The 23,430-nt window shown below is 38.9% G+C and overlaps 1 protein-coding gene across 50 annotated transcripts in view; it reads right to left on the reverse strand.

Moving 5' to 3' along the window:
- ANK2 (ankyrin 2) overlaps positions 1-23,430 on the reverse strand; it is a 381,284-nt gene that overhangs the window by 120,726 nt on the left and 237,128 nt on the right. For 46 of the 50 annotated variants that reach the window (XM_069806335.1, XM_069806911.1, XM_069807877.1 and 43 more), the window contains 5 exons: positions 22,254-22,352; positions 20,658-20,756; positions 5,154-5,252; positions 830-1,015; positions 329-352 (listed from right to left, as the gene is read on the reverse strand). In XM_069806335.1, coding sequence (XP_069662436.1) covers positions 329-352; positions 830-1,015; positions 5,154-5,252; positions 20,658-20,756; positions 22,254-22,352 — 507 coding nt within the window. The remainder of the gene's footprint in view (positions 1-328; positions 353-829; positions 1,016-5,153; positions 5,253-20,657; positions 20,757-22,253; positions 22,353-23,430) is intronic. The other 4 variants (XM_069807790.1, XM_069806838.1, XM_069809097.1 and 1 more) reach the window with 1 other exon arrangement.

The raw sequence follows: 23,430 nt of genomic DNA on the forward strand, positions 1-23,430 counted from the left end.
CACCTTAATTTAGTTAGGCCAAATGAGTGCATTTTCATAATTAATGAAATTGAGCTAGAAAAGCATCTTTATCCTCTTAGCTCCATTACGCACTTCAGACTTCTTTGAACTGATGTGAATTCTCAAAAGTTTACTTTAATAGTGAGACAAATAAAAAGAAATTCTAAGACAAAGGATGAATAAAAATAGGTTTGCTGAGTCACGTATTTCTATGTATTAGAAGAGTCGTATCTTCACTTTCAGTACTAAGTAATAAAGAAATATTGCCACAAAGCAGAGAAAATTACAAGTAACAGAAAGAGTAATTAAAAATTTTTTATCTCGGTACCTCAGTCGTCCTATTCACCATCATCTGATGCAGCATGGTTTGGGAAAAAGAGGAACAATATTAAAGACTGGCCGCAAAACGAAGAACTATGTTGCTTTTTGAAATGAGTTATGCTGTTAATTATGGGAAAAGCCATTCAAGCATGCATTAACTTTAAATACAACCTACGGTCCCATGGGCAATAAACCAGTATCCTATTTAATAGGGAAACAGTGATTCTGCTTCCATTCCAGTGTCTTCTGATTTACAAATAATGAGAGAAAGCTGGTTACCAAAAAAATGGGAGGTATAACTAAAAAGCAGAAAAATGAGTAGTTTGCAATTACCATGTAGTTAAACACTGCAAAAGTAGATACATTACTGGTGATACTGGTCGAGCAACTTGTCTTTCCCCGCAGAGGAAATTACCTTCAACCATTAAGACAAAGGAAGTAAAGTTTGTTGCCCGTCGGCACTCAGCTGCGTGACTACCCTGTTACCTCTATGGCAGCATCATGTTACCTTGGACTGCACATCAGCATTATGGTCGTTCTGCAGTAAAAGCGCCGCTGATTTGGTGTCATCTTTTCTAGCAGCAATATGCAGAGCTGGTAATCTCACTTTCCCCTTCGTGTCATTTTCCAGGAGGATGGCCACCGCCTGGTTGTGTCCTTGTTGCAATGCAACAGCTAGAGGAGTGAAACCATCCTGGTAGAGAAGAAAACAAGGTGTGCTCAGTAAGCTGAAGGACGTACTGCTCCAGTGATTTGCACAGCGCTGTTCACACAAGAAATTTGATAAGCACATTACCAGCTGTTTTCTACCTCTGCACCACTGTCTCCAGTGAAATGATAACAGAGGCACAACATTTTAACCCAGATATGATTTCAAACATGTCAGAAAGCACACTTTTTCCACTTCAAAGTAGTCTCTTTTTAAAGTCAAGTACAAGCAAAGCATCGTCCTACAGTACCTCTCTTAATTACTTCTAATCTTAAAATGGAGCACAAAGCACATTTTTAGCAATATTTTGGTAGGGATTAGTGAGCACTGAACAAAGTAGATGTGAAAAATATACAGGGAACCTGTTTCTGAATACCACCTCACGTCTCTGCAAAAAGAAAGCATATCTTCGGATGCATTTGCTGCTGTTCCCCGTTCTAAGTTACACATGGACTATAAGTCAAGAAAGCCAGATCATCTTTAAGAATTTATTCTAATTTGAAGCAGGAAAACATTAGCTTATTTATACTTTTTGAAAAAACAAAGTCAGAAAAATGTCTCTGCTTTTCATTCAGAGTTTTAGCTTTGTTTCAAAATTATTTTTAAGTTGTCTTGCTCCTCCACACATGCCCCGGATTGCCAATGCTTTAAAATGCGTCACATGGTCACAACCTGCTATCTCAGCTGAAGTACGGCCTGCTCCCATATCTTTTCTTCTGACCATAAAACTGAATCTAGCTCCAGCCTTGCATACTGCCCAAGCACATATGTGGTGTAACTGCATGCTAGATTGGAGGGCAGCTGAACCACGAGCACAGAGCAGCTGAGTCTGTGAACAGAGGCATGGTGAGTAACAACGAAAGAAAAGGGCAGGGAATAAAACAAGGTCTTCTATGTCTAGGTCAGAAGGAACAACAACTAAAGAGCTGATTATAGCCAGAAAGTGAGAAAACCGATTTAGATACATTGTAAAAGGCATGGGAATGAGACAGAATTGATTTGGAATAGGAATATGGAAAGATGATAAAATAATAAAGGACAAGTTAGGAAGGAATGAGAGCTAACATATGCTGAAGGAAACATGTGAAGAATTGCCAAAGCAATTTTTCCCCTTAGTAATCGAATAACATTCACTCCCCTTTGCGTAGAACTGTGGGTAGGTGCGTTGTAACAGCGATACTACTATGGTTTCTGTCTGTAATAGAGATTAAATTCTGTACAGTGAATTAAAAAAGGGTGAACAGCTGACGAAACAGCTGAACTGTAAAGATAATTCTGAGATTGGGGCTACATTAGGTGTTGAAATGGCTTAATGCATTTGCCTTTCGCCTCTGGGAACATGAGAACAAATCCTGGATTAGAGGCCCCGTGAAACTGAGCTCATCCTTACTCTCATTTTGTATATATATGTATATAAGTGTTAGAAGAAAAGAAACATATCCAAAGGCAGTGCAAGTTGCAAAGCTTCACAGACAAGACCATCTATGTGATTTGCACCACTTTATCTTCCATCCTTCTCTAAAAGGACACAACTCTTTCCGCATTCCCTCTCCCATTGCTTCTGGAAAGCAGGGCTGACCAGAGCTTGGAGAAAGCATTTCATTTCCCCACGTGAGGACAGCCAATCTTTGATGCCAAACAGAAGGTCCTTCTCCATGTATTCGGGTGCTATCCTCAGTTCAGGCTGCCATCCCACCTTATTTAATGTATCATTCTTCATTCTATTCGTGAGACTAATTCTGGGCACGTGTGAAAGCAGACAGTGGCTCAGGCCATCCTTCGGTAACACTCGAATCAGTGAAACTATCAAGTCCGCAAGACCTGAAACCAAAACTTATCTAGTTAAGCGATGAGGGGGTAGACAGCCTTTACTTTCCAAGCTACAAAAGCGAGAACTGACCTTTCTGATGGCAGAAGACAGACTTGGACTCGGGTTCAGAGTGGGGGGCATTTGATTCCTCTCCTCCCCCAACCCTTAAAGCAGACTATACTGTGAGTTGCAGTGATGCCTGGATGTCTATATTCAACCAGAGGCCACATTAATTACAACCATCTCGGCCTCACAGTTCCTGTAAACTCATGAATGAGCTTCCAGTGTACCTGATCATCACAGCCAGTAAAAGTTACCAGGAGAAAGGCTGCAAGCAGGCGACTGTACGCTGTAGCTGGGCCAGGCTCCCGGAGAGCCACAGTTCCACTCAGCTCCTTCACAAGGAGTGTGTTTCTGCCACGTTGCCTGGCAATCACACGGGATTTCATATTTCAGAAAGCTGACATGTAACGTGATCGCCATATATGCAGGCCACGAGAGGATTATTTTAGGAGCTGTCATCAAATGGTACAGTATCCATTGAAAGAAGGGACAGTAAAGCAGCTGTTAACACTAGCAGTTTAGTTTAAAGGAAAGGAGAGCGAGCATACATGCACCATCATTTCAAATTCATCTGTTGTGAAGGCAATCCAGAATGGGTAAGTTTCTGTACAGACTAGGGAAAGTAATAAACACGAGCAAAAGCTCTGACAGGAGAGGAACTTTCCTATTACGACTTCACATGGCACATCCATATCCACAGAACACACATGAAGCCAACACACTGCAGCTCAGAGCCTGTTCACTCATCCCCTTATCTTGGAATAAAAGAACATTTGGCAGGAAGAGAACAAGAGGAGGAAAAAGAATGAGCACAGTCCTCGTGACCTAGGAGCTTTCCCCATGGCCTTCAAATCCTCTCATTTGCAGAAGGAAGTTCTTATGATTCAGTTCCTCTTGAGATGAAATCTCATCTCTCTTACTTCAGTGTCTGCCCTGCTTGCACTGAAGTTACTGCAGGTTTACAGCACTGCAGTTAAATCCAGAACCTAGCAATTAATACCATCCTTCTGCATATTTATACCCACGTGGTCTGGCAGTAGAAATAAAGTGTCCGAGAAGAAAACAGCACATTGCCTGCTGAGCTCATTGATGTGATCCTTGTTAGTCATTTGATTTCCAATTTATGCTAATCACAGACAATAATGAATATTCATAGGTTACACAAAGTCACAGACAAGCCTCAGAATCAGAGTAACTTAGCTGGTCAGGGAGGTCCAGCTGCCACCACTCCTCACTTAGCAGAACAGGAGCAGGAGGTTGGAGTAAGTGACCTCTTGAGGCCCCTTTTTAACTGAATGGTTCTGTGAACCCAGCACCACAGAGAGCCTACTCCACTCACTGCTTTTATGCACATACTTGCTTGTTTCTCACTCTTTCTCTCTATGCAGAAAATATTCTGAACTCATCAAAAATCTCAAGACCCAGTCTACAAGAAAGCTTGTCAACAACTAACTGTTGATACTAATCGTTTCTGTACTATTTTACACTATACACAGACACCCTTCTGGACACAGTCCTCGTAGTCCTAATTATGATATACACATTATGTTCCACACACTTTTCAGCTGGCTGAGGAAGAAGCTGAAGCAAGCCTCCAAACCACTGTCCCCAGAAGACCCCTTGTAGAGCCAAGAGTAGGAGATAGACGCTAAGATATTCTGTTCACTGATTTTTGCCCAGATCTTACAGTGCAAATGAAAAACCAGCACAAAGATAGCCATGTTGCTCAGGTGATGGGACTCCTAGATGCTTGAGTTTCCACGGGCTTTGTTGGAGACGTAAATCTGTTCAAATGAAATGTTGTACGTCTCCTCTTAGCCTATGATCGATCTACTATTCACTCCATTTGCCTGGCAATACGACCTTGGCCTAGTATAATTTCTATGGCCCTAGGGACCTCTCTTCAAAGCCTCATTCATTTTTCAGAAAATTCTCCAGGAAGCTGATAGGAGAAATGGGCACAAACTGAAGGTGAAAATCCTGAGCTCACTAAAATCAGTGGAAATTTTGTTGTCAAATTAATCAGGCCGGATTTCATCCCTTGACTTTTCACCACTTCCAGAACAGTTCACCCTTGTCTTCTGTGCATGTAGAAAAAAAGGATAAGATTCATAAATACAACTCACTGAAATGAAAGTCTGAAAGTTCTCAAAATACTCTGTTTGAAAAAATCTTCTGACTTTAAGTGATCTGAATAGAAAGGCAAAGGAAAGTAGGAGTGCGTGTAAAAAAACGAACAATATACCTCACCTCAGTAGCTGTGCTTTGGTTGGCTCCATTCTCCAGGAGATACTTCACCACTTCAATGTGGTTCTCTTGAGCTGCCATATATAAAGGAGTAAAGCCATTCTAGGAAGAACACAAAAGAAAATATTGTAATGAGGAAACGGAATATACCAACAATAATAAACCCCAAATAAATATACAGCTAAAAATGCATTTGTGCTTTTTAAACTGAAATATTTTAAGTACGTAAGTAGAACGACTTTGTATTTTTTAACTTAATGTGGTAATGTTTAACACCATTTAAACCCACAGAACTCCACATGCTTTCACACTCATTTTCTTTTGACACATATTTTAGGGATGCAATGGACACGCTAATTATTAATACAGCTATTCCTTGCTGATAATGCTCAGGGACTGTAAAGCTGGCACTAAAGTTTTATGAAAGCTGACAGGAAAGCAAGATTCTCCTCCATTTATTACATTAACTTAACCAAAGACAACATCCCCTGGAGACCATAAAGTCCATACCTCATGACAAGCTGAGTAGAGATAACAAAGGCTTAACATACTACATAAAATTTTGTAATACATAAAACATTGCAAGTCATAAAACATAAAGGAACTCAACCTTGCAAAGTAGCAACTGCGCTTCCAACCATACGGTAAGTTCATCTATCATTTAATTATAAACATTCATTAAAATGTCCTAGAGTCCTTAAAAGAATCTGCCCTGCATAATACAGTAATTTAAAAAAATTCTTCGAAGTTAATCAAACTACAGGCAAATTCATTAGAAACATAAGTCCTTTCTTCCCGTTAAACTACTTTAATGCAAACAATTTTAATTAATGAGATACAAAATCCTTATGAAAGGAAGGCATGGAAGTGAGCTGTCTGCCTGATTAATAACTTTCTTCTAAGAGTTTTTAAGATTGTTAAAAAGGCCTTAGAAAATTCTTTAATATTCTGTAGACTACCATGTAACATAAGAGGACATAATCACCTATGCTTCTGAAAACATTCCTGTGTCTTGGAATGGCACTTTCAGCTAGAACATAAACCATAAACCAGAGTTCAAACGTGCAATTTTTTATTATTTTTTTTTATATCTTGCGTGCTGTCACAACGCATGATAAGCTTGTGCATGTACACAAGTGGTTAGAATTAATGCAAATGCTGTGATAACCAAGAACCTTGCTTCAGAGAAGCCAATATTATTCTTTCTAGCAAACTTGCTGTGGAAACATTCCAGTAACTTCCTAATGAAATGAAATCTCATTTTTCAGTCACTAGATAATACAGTTGATTGTGGAAATGATGTCTTTACAACCGCCCTCCACATTTACAAATGCAGAAGATTGCTCAGGCAATAAACGTCATTTATGTTGTGTATGTCATATGATATATGTCATACATGTTGTAGCAAATCTTTTAATACTGCTTTGCAGAATATTCTGGCACCTCCATCAACAATCTTGGGACGTGTAATTAAAAAATGGCACCCAGAGAACAGTTAACAGCAGTTCAATGCCAAAACTGTGGTATGTATTTTGAGTGGCTTTGCACAGGGGTCTGTCTTTGGCAGGTATTATCCAATATTCTTCATAATGACTTAAAGGTTGGAACAGAGTGCTCTTATTACAGTTATAGACAGCATAAACAAGATGGTCTGCAAGTACACCACACAGCAGGATCATAATTTGAAAGGTTCCTGTTACCCTGGAGAAAAGACTGGAAATGTAATTTAGTAAGGACAAATACAAGTTTCTCCACTATTGCAGGAAAATAAACTATGCAAACAGGGAATGATGAGTTAGAGAAGAATTCTGCAGAAAAGGACCTGGAGATCACAGTGGTCTACCAGAGGGCCACTGGTCAATGAGCTCATTCTGCTGTAATAAAGACAATTGTTGCACTGGCATAAAAATATATCTCCCTGGGGAAGCTATCTTTCTTTGAGAAAAGACTAGTAATTGGTGGTGTTCTGCCTGCAAAGGGAAAACTGAAGGAAAACAAGATAACAGTCTTTAAAGAGGAGGGTAAAGGTCTGTTCTGCACACTCACAGCGACTAAAACAAATAGAAAAGCGCATAGTTTACTAAGGTTGCTGGGGAGAAAACTCGGGTTACACATCAAGAAAAGCCTCTTAACAATAAGGTCAGTCTGCACTGCATTTTGATGGGCAGCTTCCCTCCTCCCAAATCACTGCTAAAGCCAGGCAGCAAACTGGAAGCACAAACAAGGCAAACAAGGCAACCTCTTCCACGTCCACCCTGGGGCTGGGAGACCGGCGAGTCAGGGAGGTGTGCTGGTCTCCTGGCTGCTCCTCAGACAACTCTTTTACAAGAGGGGAGATAAGAGATCTCATCACAGCGTAAAATGAAGGAACGCTGTTCAGCATGTAATTAGGAAGGTGCAGAAGGGCAGGGGATTGCCAGGCATAGGGACTGAGCTGGCAGTGGGAATTATCAACAGATTGGTTTCTTTTTGATTGCACTTGTACAGAATAGCACAGAGAAAACTGCAGGTAACCAAGTTGGCTCACTGTCTTGGTTTTCCTTCCCACTCCGGAAAGAAACAAAATGGCAATGTATTAGGTATAACTAATAGTAATTTTCCACCTGCTTCATCAGTATTTAATATTACAGTCTAGTGTAGCAGTTTTTTAAAAGGTAATATGTGCCATTCATAAAATCCTTCCAGTACTGAATATTACATGGATGAATACAAGAATCACACCGACTAATACAAATCTGGGGAACATGAGAATTTTCAAGCCAGAGTAAATCAATTTGCTTAAAAGCTTTGAAGAACCTTATTTTTTTAATCAACTCAAGTCCCTAGCTCTGGAACAGGATCAGGACAATAAATCCTGGATTAGGAGACCATAAACAATACATATATGACTTCATAACCATTTAGTACCAAGACATACTAAATGCTTTTCCACACAGAGATCCACAAGAGTGCCCGTTATATCAAGGATATCCTCCTCACGTGCTACAATCATACCTGAAACTACAGCAATCGGGGTTTAGGAAATTCTTGCACATAAAACCATTGCCCTTTTTTTTTTTCTTCAAGCTTTATTTTTAGTTTAAAACTACTGTATATATTTTCTGAAAATCTGGCTTATTTTGGAAATTGCAACAGCATGCCAAGGTCTATCTGCAAAACTGCCTATACCAGACACGCTGAAAAAGCTCCCCCTGAATTTCTCCCCCATGGCAAGGTCAAGCCTGATTTTTTCCAGCGGCAGGGTGAAGTCTGCTTTCTCAGTGAAAAACTGGTTTCAGAGTTTCCAACTGCAGTGTTCCTGACCTCAACACTTCTGGCTCTGGGCCAGAAAACTCCTATTTTAGGGTTCCCAATACTACCGCTCTCCCTGGCAGAGCTCTGCCCAGTGGGATTACCTGTTAGCCCTGCAGGAGCTCTTCCTTCTCATTTGTCCCCTGGACCCCAGGACTTCCATGCCTCCTCCCTGCATAGTTTCTATGCTGTGTCCATCTGTCTCTATCCTATAGAGCAAGTTTCTGTCTCTACCCTATACAGCAAGTTTCTGTCTCTCTCAGCCAGTCCTGCAGTTAAATGGAAATGCCCACAACAAAAGCATATCCTTCCCTTCGTTTCCTTTACTTTTGTTAATCTAAAATCCCCTTCTCAGTTTCTCTTCTTTTAGTTTCAAGGAGCTATATGCCAATACTTGGTTTCTCTGGTCTGCTTCTAGAGGTATTTCAAAGCTCAAGATCCCAGATCTCTGCAAATTAAAGAAAAAACGTTTTCCCTAGACTTTTGTTTCACTACCCCAAAGTGTCTTCTATTGAATCCCTAGCATTCTGGTTAACGATTCTCCGTGGATGTATTGCAAAGGAGACTGACCTCTCTGCTCCTTGTTCTAGCACATGGCATGGGATACAGACTGTTTATTGGGCCAGGATGGGGAATTTTTATTTCAATAAATTTTCCTTCAGCTTATGATCCCATACTGTATAAGCACAGTCCAGAATTAAAGTAAAAATACTGACTGTGGCATATAAACGTGTGACTGGAAAAGGAGAAATGCACTTTATTTTGCTTTTTCTGAAAGCCTGGCTGTGTAATTACATTACGTCTTTATGTTTAGATTTTGTGCATCATCTAAAAAATAGAAATTAATTTTGTAATAATATCCAACATTCATTTTCAAACAATGATTTCATCAGAGTATTTGCAGTGAGGACAGAGTACTCAGATTTCATTATCCTTACAAATGTATACTGCAAGATGTTTACTGCTATAATGTAAAGTTATAATGAGAAATTAACACTAAACAAATAGAGTATATTTCATACTCCATTCTTTCTACTACATTCACTGATTTACTTGCTAATTTGAGAAAATGAGTAGCTCTCAATGATTCTTCAAGCTATTAATGCAAATTGGCAAGTCTATATATGACTCAGAATTTGTATCATTAAATTTTGCCCAAGCCCTAATGAAGAACACAGTTTGAAGAAGCAGAGGGATTATTAGAGCATTTAGAAAATCATACAAACAGTTATATAGCTTGGTTAAGCTTTATTTTATGGCAGACTTTCAAGGAACCATACTCTTTGCATGCAGTATCAAATGATTCAGAAGCACACATCTTCCAAACTCTGATTAGTAGCCAGTGCGCTCGAATGACTAGCCTACCTATGATTGTCCATGAAGATGCGGCTTTTAGTATCCACATAGCTATAGTATCTATATACCATATATCCATACACATATATCTATATTCATACTGGTAAGGAAAAGAGAAAATAGAGATCTATTATCTCTGCCCTCAGTTTGCCTCTTTTAAGATGACCCATGAGAGTTAGCAACATATCCTGTGATTAAATAGCTAATGTAAACCCAGATGAACACATCTATTTCATTTTAAGGGCCTCCAGGAACTGTTTAAGACTGTATTAGAAGATGACAGAGATTACCAGGGAAGACAAGAAAACTGGCATCTAATGCAATAGTTTACACACAGCAAATGCTCATTCCTACCTCTTTAAGATATAATTACCAGTCAGAAGGTAAACACAATCAGCAGATTGCCTGACCCAGACCAGTTGCCGCCTCTATCTCTCCATCTCACTGCATGGGTTTTTGGTTTGGCACTTTGGTAGCCCCCCCCCCCCCCCCCCAATTCTGCTTCATATCAAGGAAACGAAAAAGTTATTTTCTCAGGGTCACAAATGAAAACCAAATTAGTTAGGCTTTTTCTGCAACCTTTACTACAATTCTGCAACTGCACTTCTCAAGCAACATTCAGAGAAGATTCTGTGCACAAAATACTACCCCTATAAAAGCTCGCTTTCCTTTGGGTCACTCTAGAATTTCCTTCATAGGGCCCGGCTCTTAAAGTAACCTAAGAGAAGCCTTTGTGAAATTGCCCTGCCTTCCACCCTGTACCTCCTTCTCTTTCTGCTCTTGTTAGAATTTAAGTCCCCAAAAGGAACAGATATTGGCACAAAGGAAGAGACAAGAAAGAGACAAGGGTAAGACAAGCTTAGATTACTCATGAAACAGCTCACACAGATTATAAAATCTTCTGATTTATGGTCATGTGTTAATATATCATTTTACACAGTAAGATCATGATCATTCCTGGGGCCTTTAAGTTCAATAACTGTTTCAGGATTTTTTTCAACTCTTCAGAGTATCACTCAACTTCAACAAGAATAGTAAGTTCCTGATTTAAACCTTTATTCAGCAAGATACAATTCATCACCCTGTTTTCCCCGTTTTCCCACAGATATTAGCCTAAACTAGTGACATCTAAGAAGGTAACTCTACCTTCACTCGCTGTTCCTCTTTATCTCAGTCTCCAGTAATCTCCACAGGAGAGGAAATAGCCACTCCAGCAAAGGCTATTCTCTCTCAAATAGGAGAACGTTATGCAGGGAAGGAAAAGGACCAGAGGCAACGGGCACAACCTGAAACACAGGAGGTTCCCTCTGAACATCAGGAAACACTTTTTTACTGTGAGGGTGACCAAGCACTGGCACAGGTTGCCCAAGGAGGTGGTGGAGTCCCCATCCTTAGAGATGTTCAAAAGCCATCTAAGACATGGTCCTGGGCAGCCTGCTCTAGGTGACCCTGCTTGAGCAGGGGGCTTGGACAAGATGACCTCCAGAGGTACCTTCCAACCTCAGCCATTCTACAATTCTGGGAAAAAACCTCTAGCAACCCAAGCAACTAATTAATTTTAATCAACACAATACGAGAGTTACAAATAAGTGCAACAGTGCAAGCTAAATTAAGAATACGCCATCTTGATAGAATCAACAATATCACAATTCCGGGAACTTCGTTGTGCATTATGCTCAGAGCATTATTTTCAGCCAGTCTAAAAATAAACTCTTCGTAAGAGGATTTTATCTTAGCAGGAGAGATTCTCTGCCTAAAAGGGTGAATTAAGGATAAATCAAGGTACGCACTTCTAACTTTTAAAAATTCTCTTTTTTTGTTGTTAGCTTACATCAAAATCCATAAGTTTTATATACTGGTAACTTTACCAATTATTCACATTCCTCTTTCTTTACCGTTAAAATACATTTTCCATAAAACAAACATATAATCCACATTCTTTTTCAAGAAAAAAAATCTCAGAAATATTTGGACTACTACATCTGCATTTATATTCAAGCAAATATACAATTGTCAAATTTGTAAAGATACGGTGAAGTAAAATTCACTGTATGTAATTTTAAGTTGCCAGATTTAAAGTGCCTAAGGAGTCTCATTTTGCCATACAGCTAAGGGAAAAGTGGGCTACTCCAAAGAAAGATTGAGACTATTTGAATCAAGAGACCATCTTGTCCAACTGACTGCTTAAGCAGCATGAAATTGAGAATGCAAAGGTGGATAGAAGGAAACTACCCTTTATTACATCTATGACTGAAAAGGCTTAGAAATAACATGCTTACTATCAGAACTGGAACTCTAAATATTGATTAACTCTGTAATAATATATCCATTTTTAAAAATTCCTTTTTTTAAAAAAAACCAACTGTATTTAATCAGGCTTTTTTTAGGCTGTTTTTAAGCAGGCTTTCACAAGTTGAAAACAACTAAAACTCCTGGGAAACTACTCCACTTTTTTCTCCAGTGAGCCTGTAGTGCCCACCAAGCATTCAGATCAACACTGCTAAGGTACGACATGTACTATCTGCATACTGCTTGATTTTACCTTTAAATGCTTTATCAGAAGATCTATTTGTGTAAAAGGTACCTTTGCAACACTCAGCTGACAGTCTGATATTCATCTCTATGTTCTCCTTGGGAGCCTAGCAAGGAGTCTGATTCTACTTCAACCATAAGGAGAAGCGTTGAACCAACACCAGTGCGCAAAACAGTTCAATTCAAAGTTCTTTCCTTTTTCTGAGAAAAGTGATTTGCTCCAGCTTCACATCTGGCTCAACCTTGAGAGACAGAGGAAGAAAGTGCACTCTGTTACCCTCTTGTCTCCCTGCCCCTCTGACTGCACTCTTGTGATGCTGACAGCACCTTCATGGAGGAAATTTTTGTTTTGTCCTATATCCACATTATGAGAAAGGGAGATTCAGTAAAAACATCTTTTGGATACATCAACACCCAGCTAAATTAAATACTGTGGATTTGAGATGACAGATCGTAAAACTAATTTGTAATAAATAAATTTTAAAAATGTAGTGACACAGAAGTCTACACTGAAAATAGTACCACCCCTTCAGCTGTCTCACTAATTCCCTAGTAATATAAATAGTGTTTTCCACTCTGTACTTACACCACTGCAATAATTATAAAGCCTATAGATAAATGATGTTGTCTGGGTTTGTGATGAGCTTGGTTAAGTTCATTCACAAGAGATCACACAGAACTCCAGCTGTAGCACTATGACACCTGTTGCCTCACCGTTACAAGAACCCCTCTTGGGAAGTGTATTTTACTGTAAGTCACTTCCTAGCTCAAACGCCAAATTTAAAGAGCACAAACATTCTATTTTAGCAGCTTCAAGTATCACGATTTTCTCCATGAGAACAACAAAGCAACAACAGAGCGTGAAATGCAGCCAGGCAGAAATCAAGATGTTCTGTGTCTTGGAAATGTCTTTTTTACAAAGAAGGAACCTGTAATAGAAACTCAGCTGATGGAAAATAATGGGAAGAGAACAGATTAGTCATGCACAAGAAAACATAACCTTGATACTGGGCATGGGTTGGGGCCCAAAAGCTTAGCCGGGGCAGAGTCTCACGTTTGAATTCTGGGCAGTCATCCAAAATAGCATTTGGGGTTTGCCTTCCAAACATGGTAAAGGAAAAGCAGTACTGAAACCAACAATTTATTTTATGTATATGGTTGAGGGCTGGAAGGAAAACAATATTGCACTAAAATTATAAATAAAATGCTTGTATTTGGTTGTGACTCAGTTATACCTACACTCTCATAAATACATGCAGATAACATTTCTACTGCCTGGCTCTTATTGTCACAGGCTGTGTCATTCCTGTAGCAGTGAAATGGGGCACATTGGTCTGGTGAGCCCTTACCCTTCCAGCTGGTATGTTGGTTTATTGCAGGCTCCTAAAGTTCATGCATTTTAAGAATAAATATTAGAGGCCATGTATCACATTAATAGCTGGAAAAAAAAAAATCACTATTTGTTTAAATTAAAATCTTTCAACCTGGGCCATTCGTCCCTTTATAGCACTTTAACAGAGACTGTAAGTTAACAAAATAGACTAAGACATATGTTGCAAATATTTTCAGTTGGCTTTCAGTCTTTGTGGGTTGAGATCCTGACACATTCAGTTATTTTATGGCTGGAGCTGGGATCCCAGAGACAGACATCAAACTGGCTCAGTACCCTCCTTTGTTCTTTAAGAGCTGCGGATCCTCAGAGCAGCTTTTGAGAGAAAGCCAACCAGTCCCAAATCTCCAGATCACCACGCTGCTGCTTCTGCAGGTGACACCATAGACTGGCCATCTTCACAGGGTTATTTTGCCTTTAACTGTATGAATTATCTGGGGAAATGGGGAAGTCCCACATGAATGCACTGACATTAACAATCATTATCTTATGTTCACACTCTTATCCTGTAATTCTGTGTCAAACTGTAAGCACAGCTTCAGTCTCGCATGCATAGGCATCCCGCTCAACTCCACTTCCACAGTTGCCTGAGATCATACTTCAAGATCAGGAATAAGGGTTGTTTATCATTAACTGATAATCACTGTAAGAGACAGCTGAAACTCAGACTAGTTTAAGGCACAATGAAGAAACATATCTGTTCTTTCATTGGGTTTAATGTATTACTGTTGTTTACATCTCTCAAAATCCATATAATCCTCCAGAAGGCACTTCTTCCTTTTTTTTTTCCCCTCCAGTGAAGGGATAATGGGCCTGATCCTTTATTACATTAGCAATGATGAACTGCAGCTAAATGATACCGCTTGATATACAGCAGCTAAAAATCTGGCTGTCTAAATATACTAATATAAAAGCAGAAAGCCCAGTTGGTGGAATTAAAACCTTTTGACGTAATGGAGTAGCAAATACTCTGCAAAATATGCCCCATTCTGAAGGTAAGATTATCTTCACAAACCATGGAGAGAGCAATCTCTGGTAAGGCAAATCACAGGGCATCTTGAGAGAGACAAGCTCATCACTTCTCTGAGAATCATCTAAATCCGTCCTTTGCTTCTGTGGTAATACTGAATATAGACATTCAACAAGCTCTCTTATCACTCCTTTTTGGGAAAGCATATTCAGGCTGGTAATTTTGTGCAGCTCTAAGGATTGCTCCAATCTGATGAATAGTCCAGATAACAATACTCTAACAGTCATGATAGCATCTCCTATGGGCTAAAATAGGAAGTGGTAACCATAATAGGGGCAAATTTAAGCAAAAATATTTTTTGGCTAAAGTGTTTGCAATGAGCTTAGAGCAGGATATCGAGGAAAGGAAACCAGAGGGCTTTTAAATAACAAGATCAGCTTGGGGGAGGACTGATTTATCTAATCCTTGCTTTCTGTATCTGGGTCACTTTAAATAATCTGATGATTAAAAGGTAGCTCCTCCTTTTGTGAGGGCCCCTACATGAAGCAGTGGCCAAAGCACAACCTTAGCAGCTAACGGGGAACACATTCTGTTCTAAACTCAGTTGCAGAAATTTTAAAATTGAAGGGAATAATTTCTTTCTTTAGGTGACTCCAGGATATGATATTTCCCTTACATTTACAGAACGGGAGTGAATTGTATTTCCTCATTTTGTCTTTTACTTTGAGCTCTTTGTAGCTCAATAGCTTGGCATTTGTCAAATCACCTCATCCTAGGAGACGCAACTCTTTGCATGAGGCTAACTTTTTTTGACCTTGTTTGGAATGAAGGTCAGGACAGATCCATTCCGTAAGGTATGCGTGCTCAGAACAGCTCAGCACCATTGCGGCAGGGGACAGTCTACAGGTAGATTCAGCTATTAAGATTACTGCAGTCAGGGTATCGTCACATTTGGCAGGCTAATATTCCAGTTATCAGACATCTCTGATGCCTATACATGAGTCAGATGATACAATCTGACTTCAAGAGAAAGCAATAGACACAAATGGTAATTTAGCAAAGGGAAGGGTTGGACTGACTACATCTGGTGATGTTTCTTCCACCTGGGAAAAAAGATCAAGAATTGGCATAAGAATTCCTACTACGTCAAAAAAGTAGACACTCATTGGGAGGCAGATTACAAAAAAAAATTACTGCCCTAACGCACAAGCAACAACTAAGAATAGGTTTGGGGTAAAGAAGTGATCCAGTTGTGAAAGGAGGATACCACTGGGCTCAGTGAAAGTGTGTGATGGGGAGGGGGAAGGGGTAAGTGGCCAATGCCACTTCCATGGTTCTGCATAACAAAACATTTCAATGCTCCCTGAGGACTTGTTCGCAATTCCCTACTGAAACTCAGAAGTACCTAGAGGATCACCCACACAAGTGAATACGTATTGCAAAAGATTACAGCATTCCGAGGGATGACCTTCTGCTCTGCAAGGAAATGTAGTCAAAGCTCAAAGGAATAGCCTGGACCAACCCCAGTAGATCTGCTACCCACTTTACATTACAGTTGGTACCATCCAGTCGCCAGACAAGATTTTGTATTATCAATAAGTGCAGTTTGGTCAAATCTATATGTGACTAAAAGTCATGGTCAAATCAAGAAGAGAAATTGCAGAAATTGATTTTTTATTTGATGATGTGTATCTAGACCTGCTCACAGAACTATGAGCAGAGTCAACCAAGTGAAGGTTTTACAGATACTCAATATATAAATACATTTTCTCCAGCAATACTTGTAGCAAAAGGCAATTCTAATTGAGCCAAACGATTGCACACTTGTCAAATTCTAGGTGGAGGTATGCCAAAAAAGAACCAGCAACTTCTAGATCTCTGGCCATTCCTAGGTGTGCCCTCATTTCGGCGTTTGCCTGACACATACTCAAGGAAGATGTCAGCTCTCAAATGATGTGCATGCAGGTGAAAGCAGAGTCATTCAATTAGTAATCACTGTGCAATTAGGCTTTATATCAAAATAGAAATTACTTTTCTAAAAATAGCAGTGATGACGTATTACCTCAAAAGGAACAGACTTTTTAAAACAGGAAGATGAACAAACTAACAGCTCTGAAAGCCAACGTGAAACTGAAGGGCAAAGCAAAGTAATCTAATAGAAAAACAAAATCCATAAAATCAAAGCCCGGCATGCCTAACAGTCTCAGATAGCACAGATGGGGTTTGTAATCTCAGTGGGTACAATGTTTTTAATAGCATTTTCTGAGATAATTCTGTTATTTCGTTGTTGCAAGGAACTGGGAAATCAGCACGCTGTTTCAGATGTCACTGGTGGTAAGTTTTGATAAAGGCCAGTGTTTTTATGCAATTTAATGGAGAAAAGGAGAGGAAAAACAATAAATTTAACAAGCTGGAGTTGAGAATACTCTTTTATCTATCACTTTATCATCAGTGAAGAAATTTTGTCACTATGACAAATTGTCATCACTGGAAATGAGAATGACCTTGACAGATACCAAGTTCTTTAAACAGGAAGTTACGGAGCAACCTGAGTAACTTCACCGGCATTAAATCACTACGAACAAATGGCATTTAGCAGGGGCCTAAAAAAAATAAAGTGCGAAATAACAGAGATACCAAGGAGAGGATGTAATATACCCTCAATACCAACAACTGCTTCTAAAAGATTCAAGAGTGACAATATAACATCTATTTTTAAAAATGGAATTGAGACAAAACATAAGAAAGAAAAACTGAGCATTTCAGTCATAATTTCTCTCTTTTTATTCAAGCTTACCTTAAATTTGTATTTTTGTTCATTTCTGACTTTCTCAGTTAAGCTCTTTCCTGACGTTTTTTTCTCTCCACTTTTTCATCAACGATGTATCTCCTGACAAAAACCCTTAGTATTTGAGTATTCAAGCATATTCTGTTCAGTCATTCTCTTTTCCTTTTTGTATATAACTTCATATTTTTCTCTTGATCTTTTCAATATTTTCATATTTTTCTTGATCTTTTATCATAAATCACACATCTGTTCTTCATTAATTTTGAAGTTTCTGTTTTTCTTCTCTCATTTTTTGCTAACTTATTTATTTTCTATAACATACGTGATTCTTGAGCATGTCAATGCAATCTTGAGTAGAAAGGCAGCATTCATTATCCTCATTCCATTCATGAGGCATAAAGAAATTACTTTTTTATTTAATCTTCCAAAGGAAGACTCTGGCAAATCAGAATTAGAACCAAATTCTTAGGAGTCTGCTCAGAGCCCTGACTAAAAAAAAAAATACATCCTTTCCACCCATCATATAGGCAACATAGGTTCATTCATATGCTCATGGGAACATGTGCGTGAACGCTCACACACAAATACTATTCCAAGTGCTGAACACTATCAATAAATATTACCCAAGTGCATCCAACATTTACCAAAAAGAAGATGGATCTAGGTCATACGCCTCTCTCTCCGTGCGCAATTGTTTACTGTCGTGCTCATGACGGTGCTTTGGCCAGGAAACCATATGACAGAGCGGTCCCTACAAAGGGACACCTTCCACTGGGAATGCCCCCTTGGCAGCAGCAGCAAAAGCCTCTGAACACTTCCTCCTGCCTGAAGCAGCTACTATCCATCTCTTCCGGTAAATCACAGCAGACCAGAAAGACACAACCCAAAGGCCCCCACAGCTGGATCACACGGCATTACGGACTCACCCTCCTGTTCAAGTCAACAGGACTTGTTTAATTCAGATAACGTGGCACAAATCCAGGACATGTATATCACAACAGTTTGAATTCATCCTGTCTGGAGGCAACCAGTGAGCAGTACCAGGAAAAAAATGTCCTCCATCAGATTCATTCGATTAATCAAGTGCTAACAATAAACATGTTTAAAACTAGAATACTGTATAAAATAATACCTGTAAAAACAATTTTCAATTCTGGTAGGAATTTTTTTTTTTTTAAATTTAGAAAACTTCATTTATTTTTCCAGCATAAGGAAAAGCCTTTATGAAGACTTTCTGATGGATAATGTTCATGAAAGCATCATTTTTACAATTATTTCTATTACCAGGCTCAAAATCCTAACATTAAAGACATTACTTTATCTTCATACACATGAAAAGGCTGATAATTGTATGAAGAAATCATCCAATTAGGTCATTACGAAAGGAGTTTGCTAAATTTTTGAGCCATGGAATTACAACATTCCTTATCTTTAAGAGAAGTAGAGCATGGGGAGTAATTGACCATCAGTTGTCCTGAGAGAGCTCTTTAGCAGTTGCTTTGGGGCAAAGAGCATAATAACGGAAATATTTTGAAAATCTTGGAGTCAGGCAGCTTAAAGATCTTTTCAATTTCTCTTTCTTGTTTTAAAAAGTAACAAAGGTACAGACAAACCTATTCATTTTATAAACCTATTCATTCATCTCCTGCTCTCTACTTTCTTTACACTGTCCAACATAAATTTGTAACATCAAACAGTAAGAAAACTCTCCACGTCCCAGGTTCCCCGGTCTGGGCAAGCAAGATGTGGAGCTAGCCAGACTTAGGATGGACTCTGACAAATCAAAACCTTTTACAAACTTGTCTGTGTTCCTAACGATCAGGGAATATGCTACAGAATAAGATTGAGAAAAGCATCTCACACGGGCCCAGCCGTGCTTCCTGAAACTCTCTTCAACCAAAGCAGTTCCTAGCTGCACTGTTAAATCAGATCACTCTCTTCTTGTTCTGCTCACATATCCCAGCCAGATTAAGCCAAGGGCCATTATCTTGCCTATAGACAGTAAGTGCTGGGAAAATTTAATTTTAAATTAATCTAACCCTGAAGCATAACTTGTTTTTCTCATCATCTTAGCTTACACCATTAGTGCAAAAATGGTATTTGTGGTCATTGAATGACGCACTACGACTCAATTTGAACACTGTTAGTTAGCTCAAAGATTTACTTTGAGAATGTCACAAGCTGACTAGATGCTTCAGAAAGATGCAGTTTCTTTATCATATATAGTCCTCATCTATACCATCTGTTCAGTTCTTCATAGCTACAGACACAGTTACCATAGTTAAGGTAGCATTTACAAACATTAATCAAATTATTTATTTGACAAATTGTTCCTAATCCTTAACAGAGGACATAATAGGTATCGAAAAGGTATGTTAGGATAACTGGTCAATTAATCTATGGTGCTAACAGTGCATCTGTTTATAGGGCAGAGGAGATAGGAAAAGTTAGCTCTGAAAACAAACCATCACCTAGCTAGCATGCAGTATGTTGTTCACTGCAAATCTAGCACATGCTGTTTACAGCTCTGAAATCACAGCAGGCAGGCAGCTGCCACTGCAGCCTTGCCCAGACCAGGGAGAGAAGTGGCCCATCAGTCCGTATCTGCACCACCACCACGTTCTGTGGTACTTTTTGGAAAAGCACACAAGCTTCACATCAGTGGAAATAACAGGGCTGTTTTTACAGTTGGTTTGCCTGGCAGGAAGAGGGGAATTTCCCCAATTCCAAACTTAGGATTTAAATTCCTTCTGATCACATAAAGAATGAATTCAGAAGCCTGAAATAAGTTATATGCAAATTTTTAGCCAACAAATAACCATGAAATGCAATTGTATAAATCAAGTCTTTGAGAAATTTTCTTCTTTGTTACTGCTCACCAAATTCAACTCAAACATATGATGTAGTATTTCTCCGTTTTTAGTAGTTTCTGAAACAATTTATTAAAGCACACTAGGAATTCCTAAAAGATTTCAATCAACAACAGTGCAAGTTCCTCTATCACACAATGGGTATATAAGGACTTCAATTTGTTATTTATTTTTATCCTACTTACCAGTGTAAGCCTCAATTTGATTGGTCAGGCTTGGATGTTTGGAATCACGGCCTAACATCTCCAATCTATCTTATAAAATCTCATCAAATAACTTTTAGAAGAGAGAAGGGAAAACAGCATCATACCTGAGATTGTGCATTAATATTGGCTCCTTCCTTAACCAGAACTTTGACAACTTCAGCTTGTCCTGCTAAGGATGCAATGTGCAGGGCTGTATTCCCTTTCTGGTATAGGGAGGGAAAAAATGAAAGACATTACCATTCTTCAGGAATAATTTCAACCAGCAGTTCTTTATAACATTCATTTTTTTGAGTACAAATCTACCTGACAGTTCCAGGATGCTTGATAAACATCACAGGGGATAGAACTGGTAGTTGCAGCCATGAAGATTTCTTGAGTGGTTGTGTAACACTAACATCCTAACATAACTTTTGAGTGAAATTATGGAATGGGACTGGGGCATGGGACAAGCTTCTAGGCAAAATTTAGTAGGGGCTAACAGGTTTTTTCGTTCAGATCCAGAGATCATGTCCTGTAGAAGGTAGCTGAAATCTAGAAGTCCTAGAATTCAAGCTGTGAATCACATGTAAAATGAGATTTCCCAGTACAAGACACAAAGGGAAGATCTGACTGTTAAGTAGCAGAAGCCAGCCTTTTAAATGGAGAAGATAAATATTTTTTCCCTTCTCTAATTGGCATAAAATTAAAAGGCATCTTCTTGAAAGGCGTTAACTTTAAGTAAAGGGATGCACTGCACGACAAAAATAATCTCTCACAAAACAGCAGCAGTGCAGTAGACCACTGCTTTTATAAGAGCTTTGTATTTTTCCAGGCCAGTCTCTCATCCTGGGAGCAATATTTAAATGGCTTTATTAAAGAATCAAGGTTCATAAAACCAGACCAAAACCCCAAAGTCCTATCTAGAACCTCGGGGTTCTACCAACAGCTTCACTAAGAGGTGACTTAAAGATGTTTTTGAAGAAGGGAACTTGGTTTCCCATCAATGATGGAAATCACAAGTTCAGCAAGAGGGTCTCTGAGCTGAGGACGGGTGTTAACCTTGATGGAGATCCTGCGCATCAGAAATCATAAAAGATAAGAGAGTGCCACAGGGACACAGTGGTGGTAACTAAAAGCAAAGGCTGAGGACAGCCAGCCAACCTAGACACTAGGAGGCAAACATTACATCGTTCAAGCCAACAAATCTGGCCCATCACAAGGAAATCAGCACCCATAGACAAACAACATACTGATTGAATGTTTTGGACGCATACCTGCGCCTGCCTATGGAAAGGTTGAAGGCAAAACAACTTATCACACAGGTGTGTTTTCCATAGTGCTCTTGAGTGAAAAGTTTCTGAATATGATACAGTCAATTACCAATTTTCACAGATTTGAAAAAATCTACTATTTTGAGCTATATTCACTCTTTGTATAATGGCGACTTGTCATTAGAAATAATGAAAAATCTGGCATTGCTATAACCTTTTAATGCTTTCCCTGTAAACAGATTGTACAAAGAAAATAAATCTTCACTTACTACCGATAAGCTTCAGTAATGAACATAGACCCACAGGCCATAAGTGAAATAACATTTTAAATATCGGTGAGGTATTTATATTATTATCTTATTTTGTACTTTTTTTTTTTTTTTTCTAAATTCCTCCCATGTATTTGACTTTTTATTTTTGTGAATAAACTTACAGACACACTTGAATTACCTTAGTGGCAGAATCCACAGCCGACCCTCTTTCCAATAATTCTTGTACCAGTCCCACATGGCCTTCTTTAGCTGCCAGGTGCAGAGCATTGAGTCCATTCTGTAAGCACAAGGACCATATCAATTACAAATATCAGTTCTGAAGATACACATTCCTACCTTACCCTAGTATAAGAAGAAGATTAGTAGCTGGAATACTATTACATCTCTTAGCTGACTGTCTACATAAGTCAGATACTTTGGACTTGGCTATTTAAGCCAAGGCACTGTGTGACAAACTTCTCCAATAACATTTTTCTCATAGCAACAAAGACATCAAAACAAATCATATTTTGCAAGTATCCATAAGAGATTCCTTCCTTTCTGTTTCACATTTCCCCACACTACTACCTTGGGTATCTCCACAGAGCCCATTATTACAAAATTTGAGTGCATATCTGCCTTCTCTGTACTGTAACTTTATCTAGCCCGACTGAGGTATTATCAACACAGAGAAAAAACAGGACTTAGACAAATTTACACAGGATGTGTCTATTCAGTCAGGATTATTCCAGGCTGATGCAGCTGTCCTGAACCCTGGACTCGCCTCCTCTCCTCTGGGATAACTAGTATCAAACAGAAAACCAAAAGCACAACTAGGACAAAATGGCTGTCGATTACACGTGGCTTGCAAATTATATTGATCCTTGACTTAGTACCTCTGCTGGTTTGTGATGAGCAAGTCTTCACTAAACTTTGAGGTTTTGTAACCTCATTCAAAAAGGAAAAGAAAATTAATGAAATAAGAGCTAGGATTTTCAAAAAAAGCAACCTAAGAAAGTTAGCATCTAAATCCTTTTCACATTAAGTAGGAATATGATACTTTATCTCTTAGAAATTCCAGCCATGGAAACTGTATCTCCCTCTTCCTAGTATCCCTATTCCACCCAAGGGAAAAATATAAAATGACAGTCTATTGTAGCTGAATTGCCAACCTATTTTTCACAATCCTACGGTAATTTTCACGGTACATCAGGCAGGTGACAGCAGCAGATACTGCCATTGCCCTCCAGCATTCTCCTGTTTTCCATATTGCAAGCATCATAAGCAATTCTCAGGTATTTGAGTAACTTGCAGCAAGTTTAGCACTGTGTAATTTTTATCACTTTACTTGTCTCTATGCAGTTCATACTCATTTA

Source organism: Haliaeetus albicilla, chromosome 1 (genome assembly GCF_947461875.1).
Source record: "Haliaeetus albicilla chromosome 1, bHalAlb1.1, whole genome shotgun sequence".
Classification (NCBI taxonomy): Eukaryota; Metazoa; Chordata; class Aves; order Accipitriformes; family Accipitridae; genus Haliaeetus; species Haliaeetus albicilla.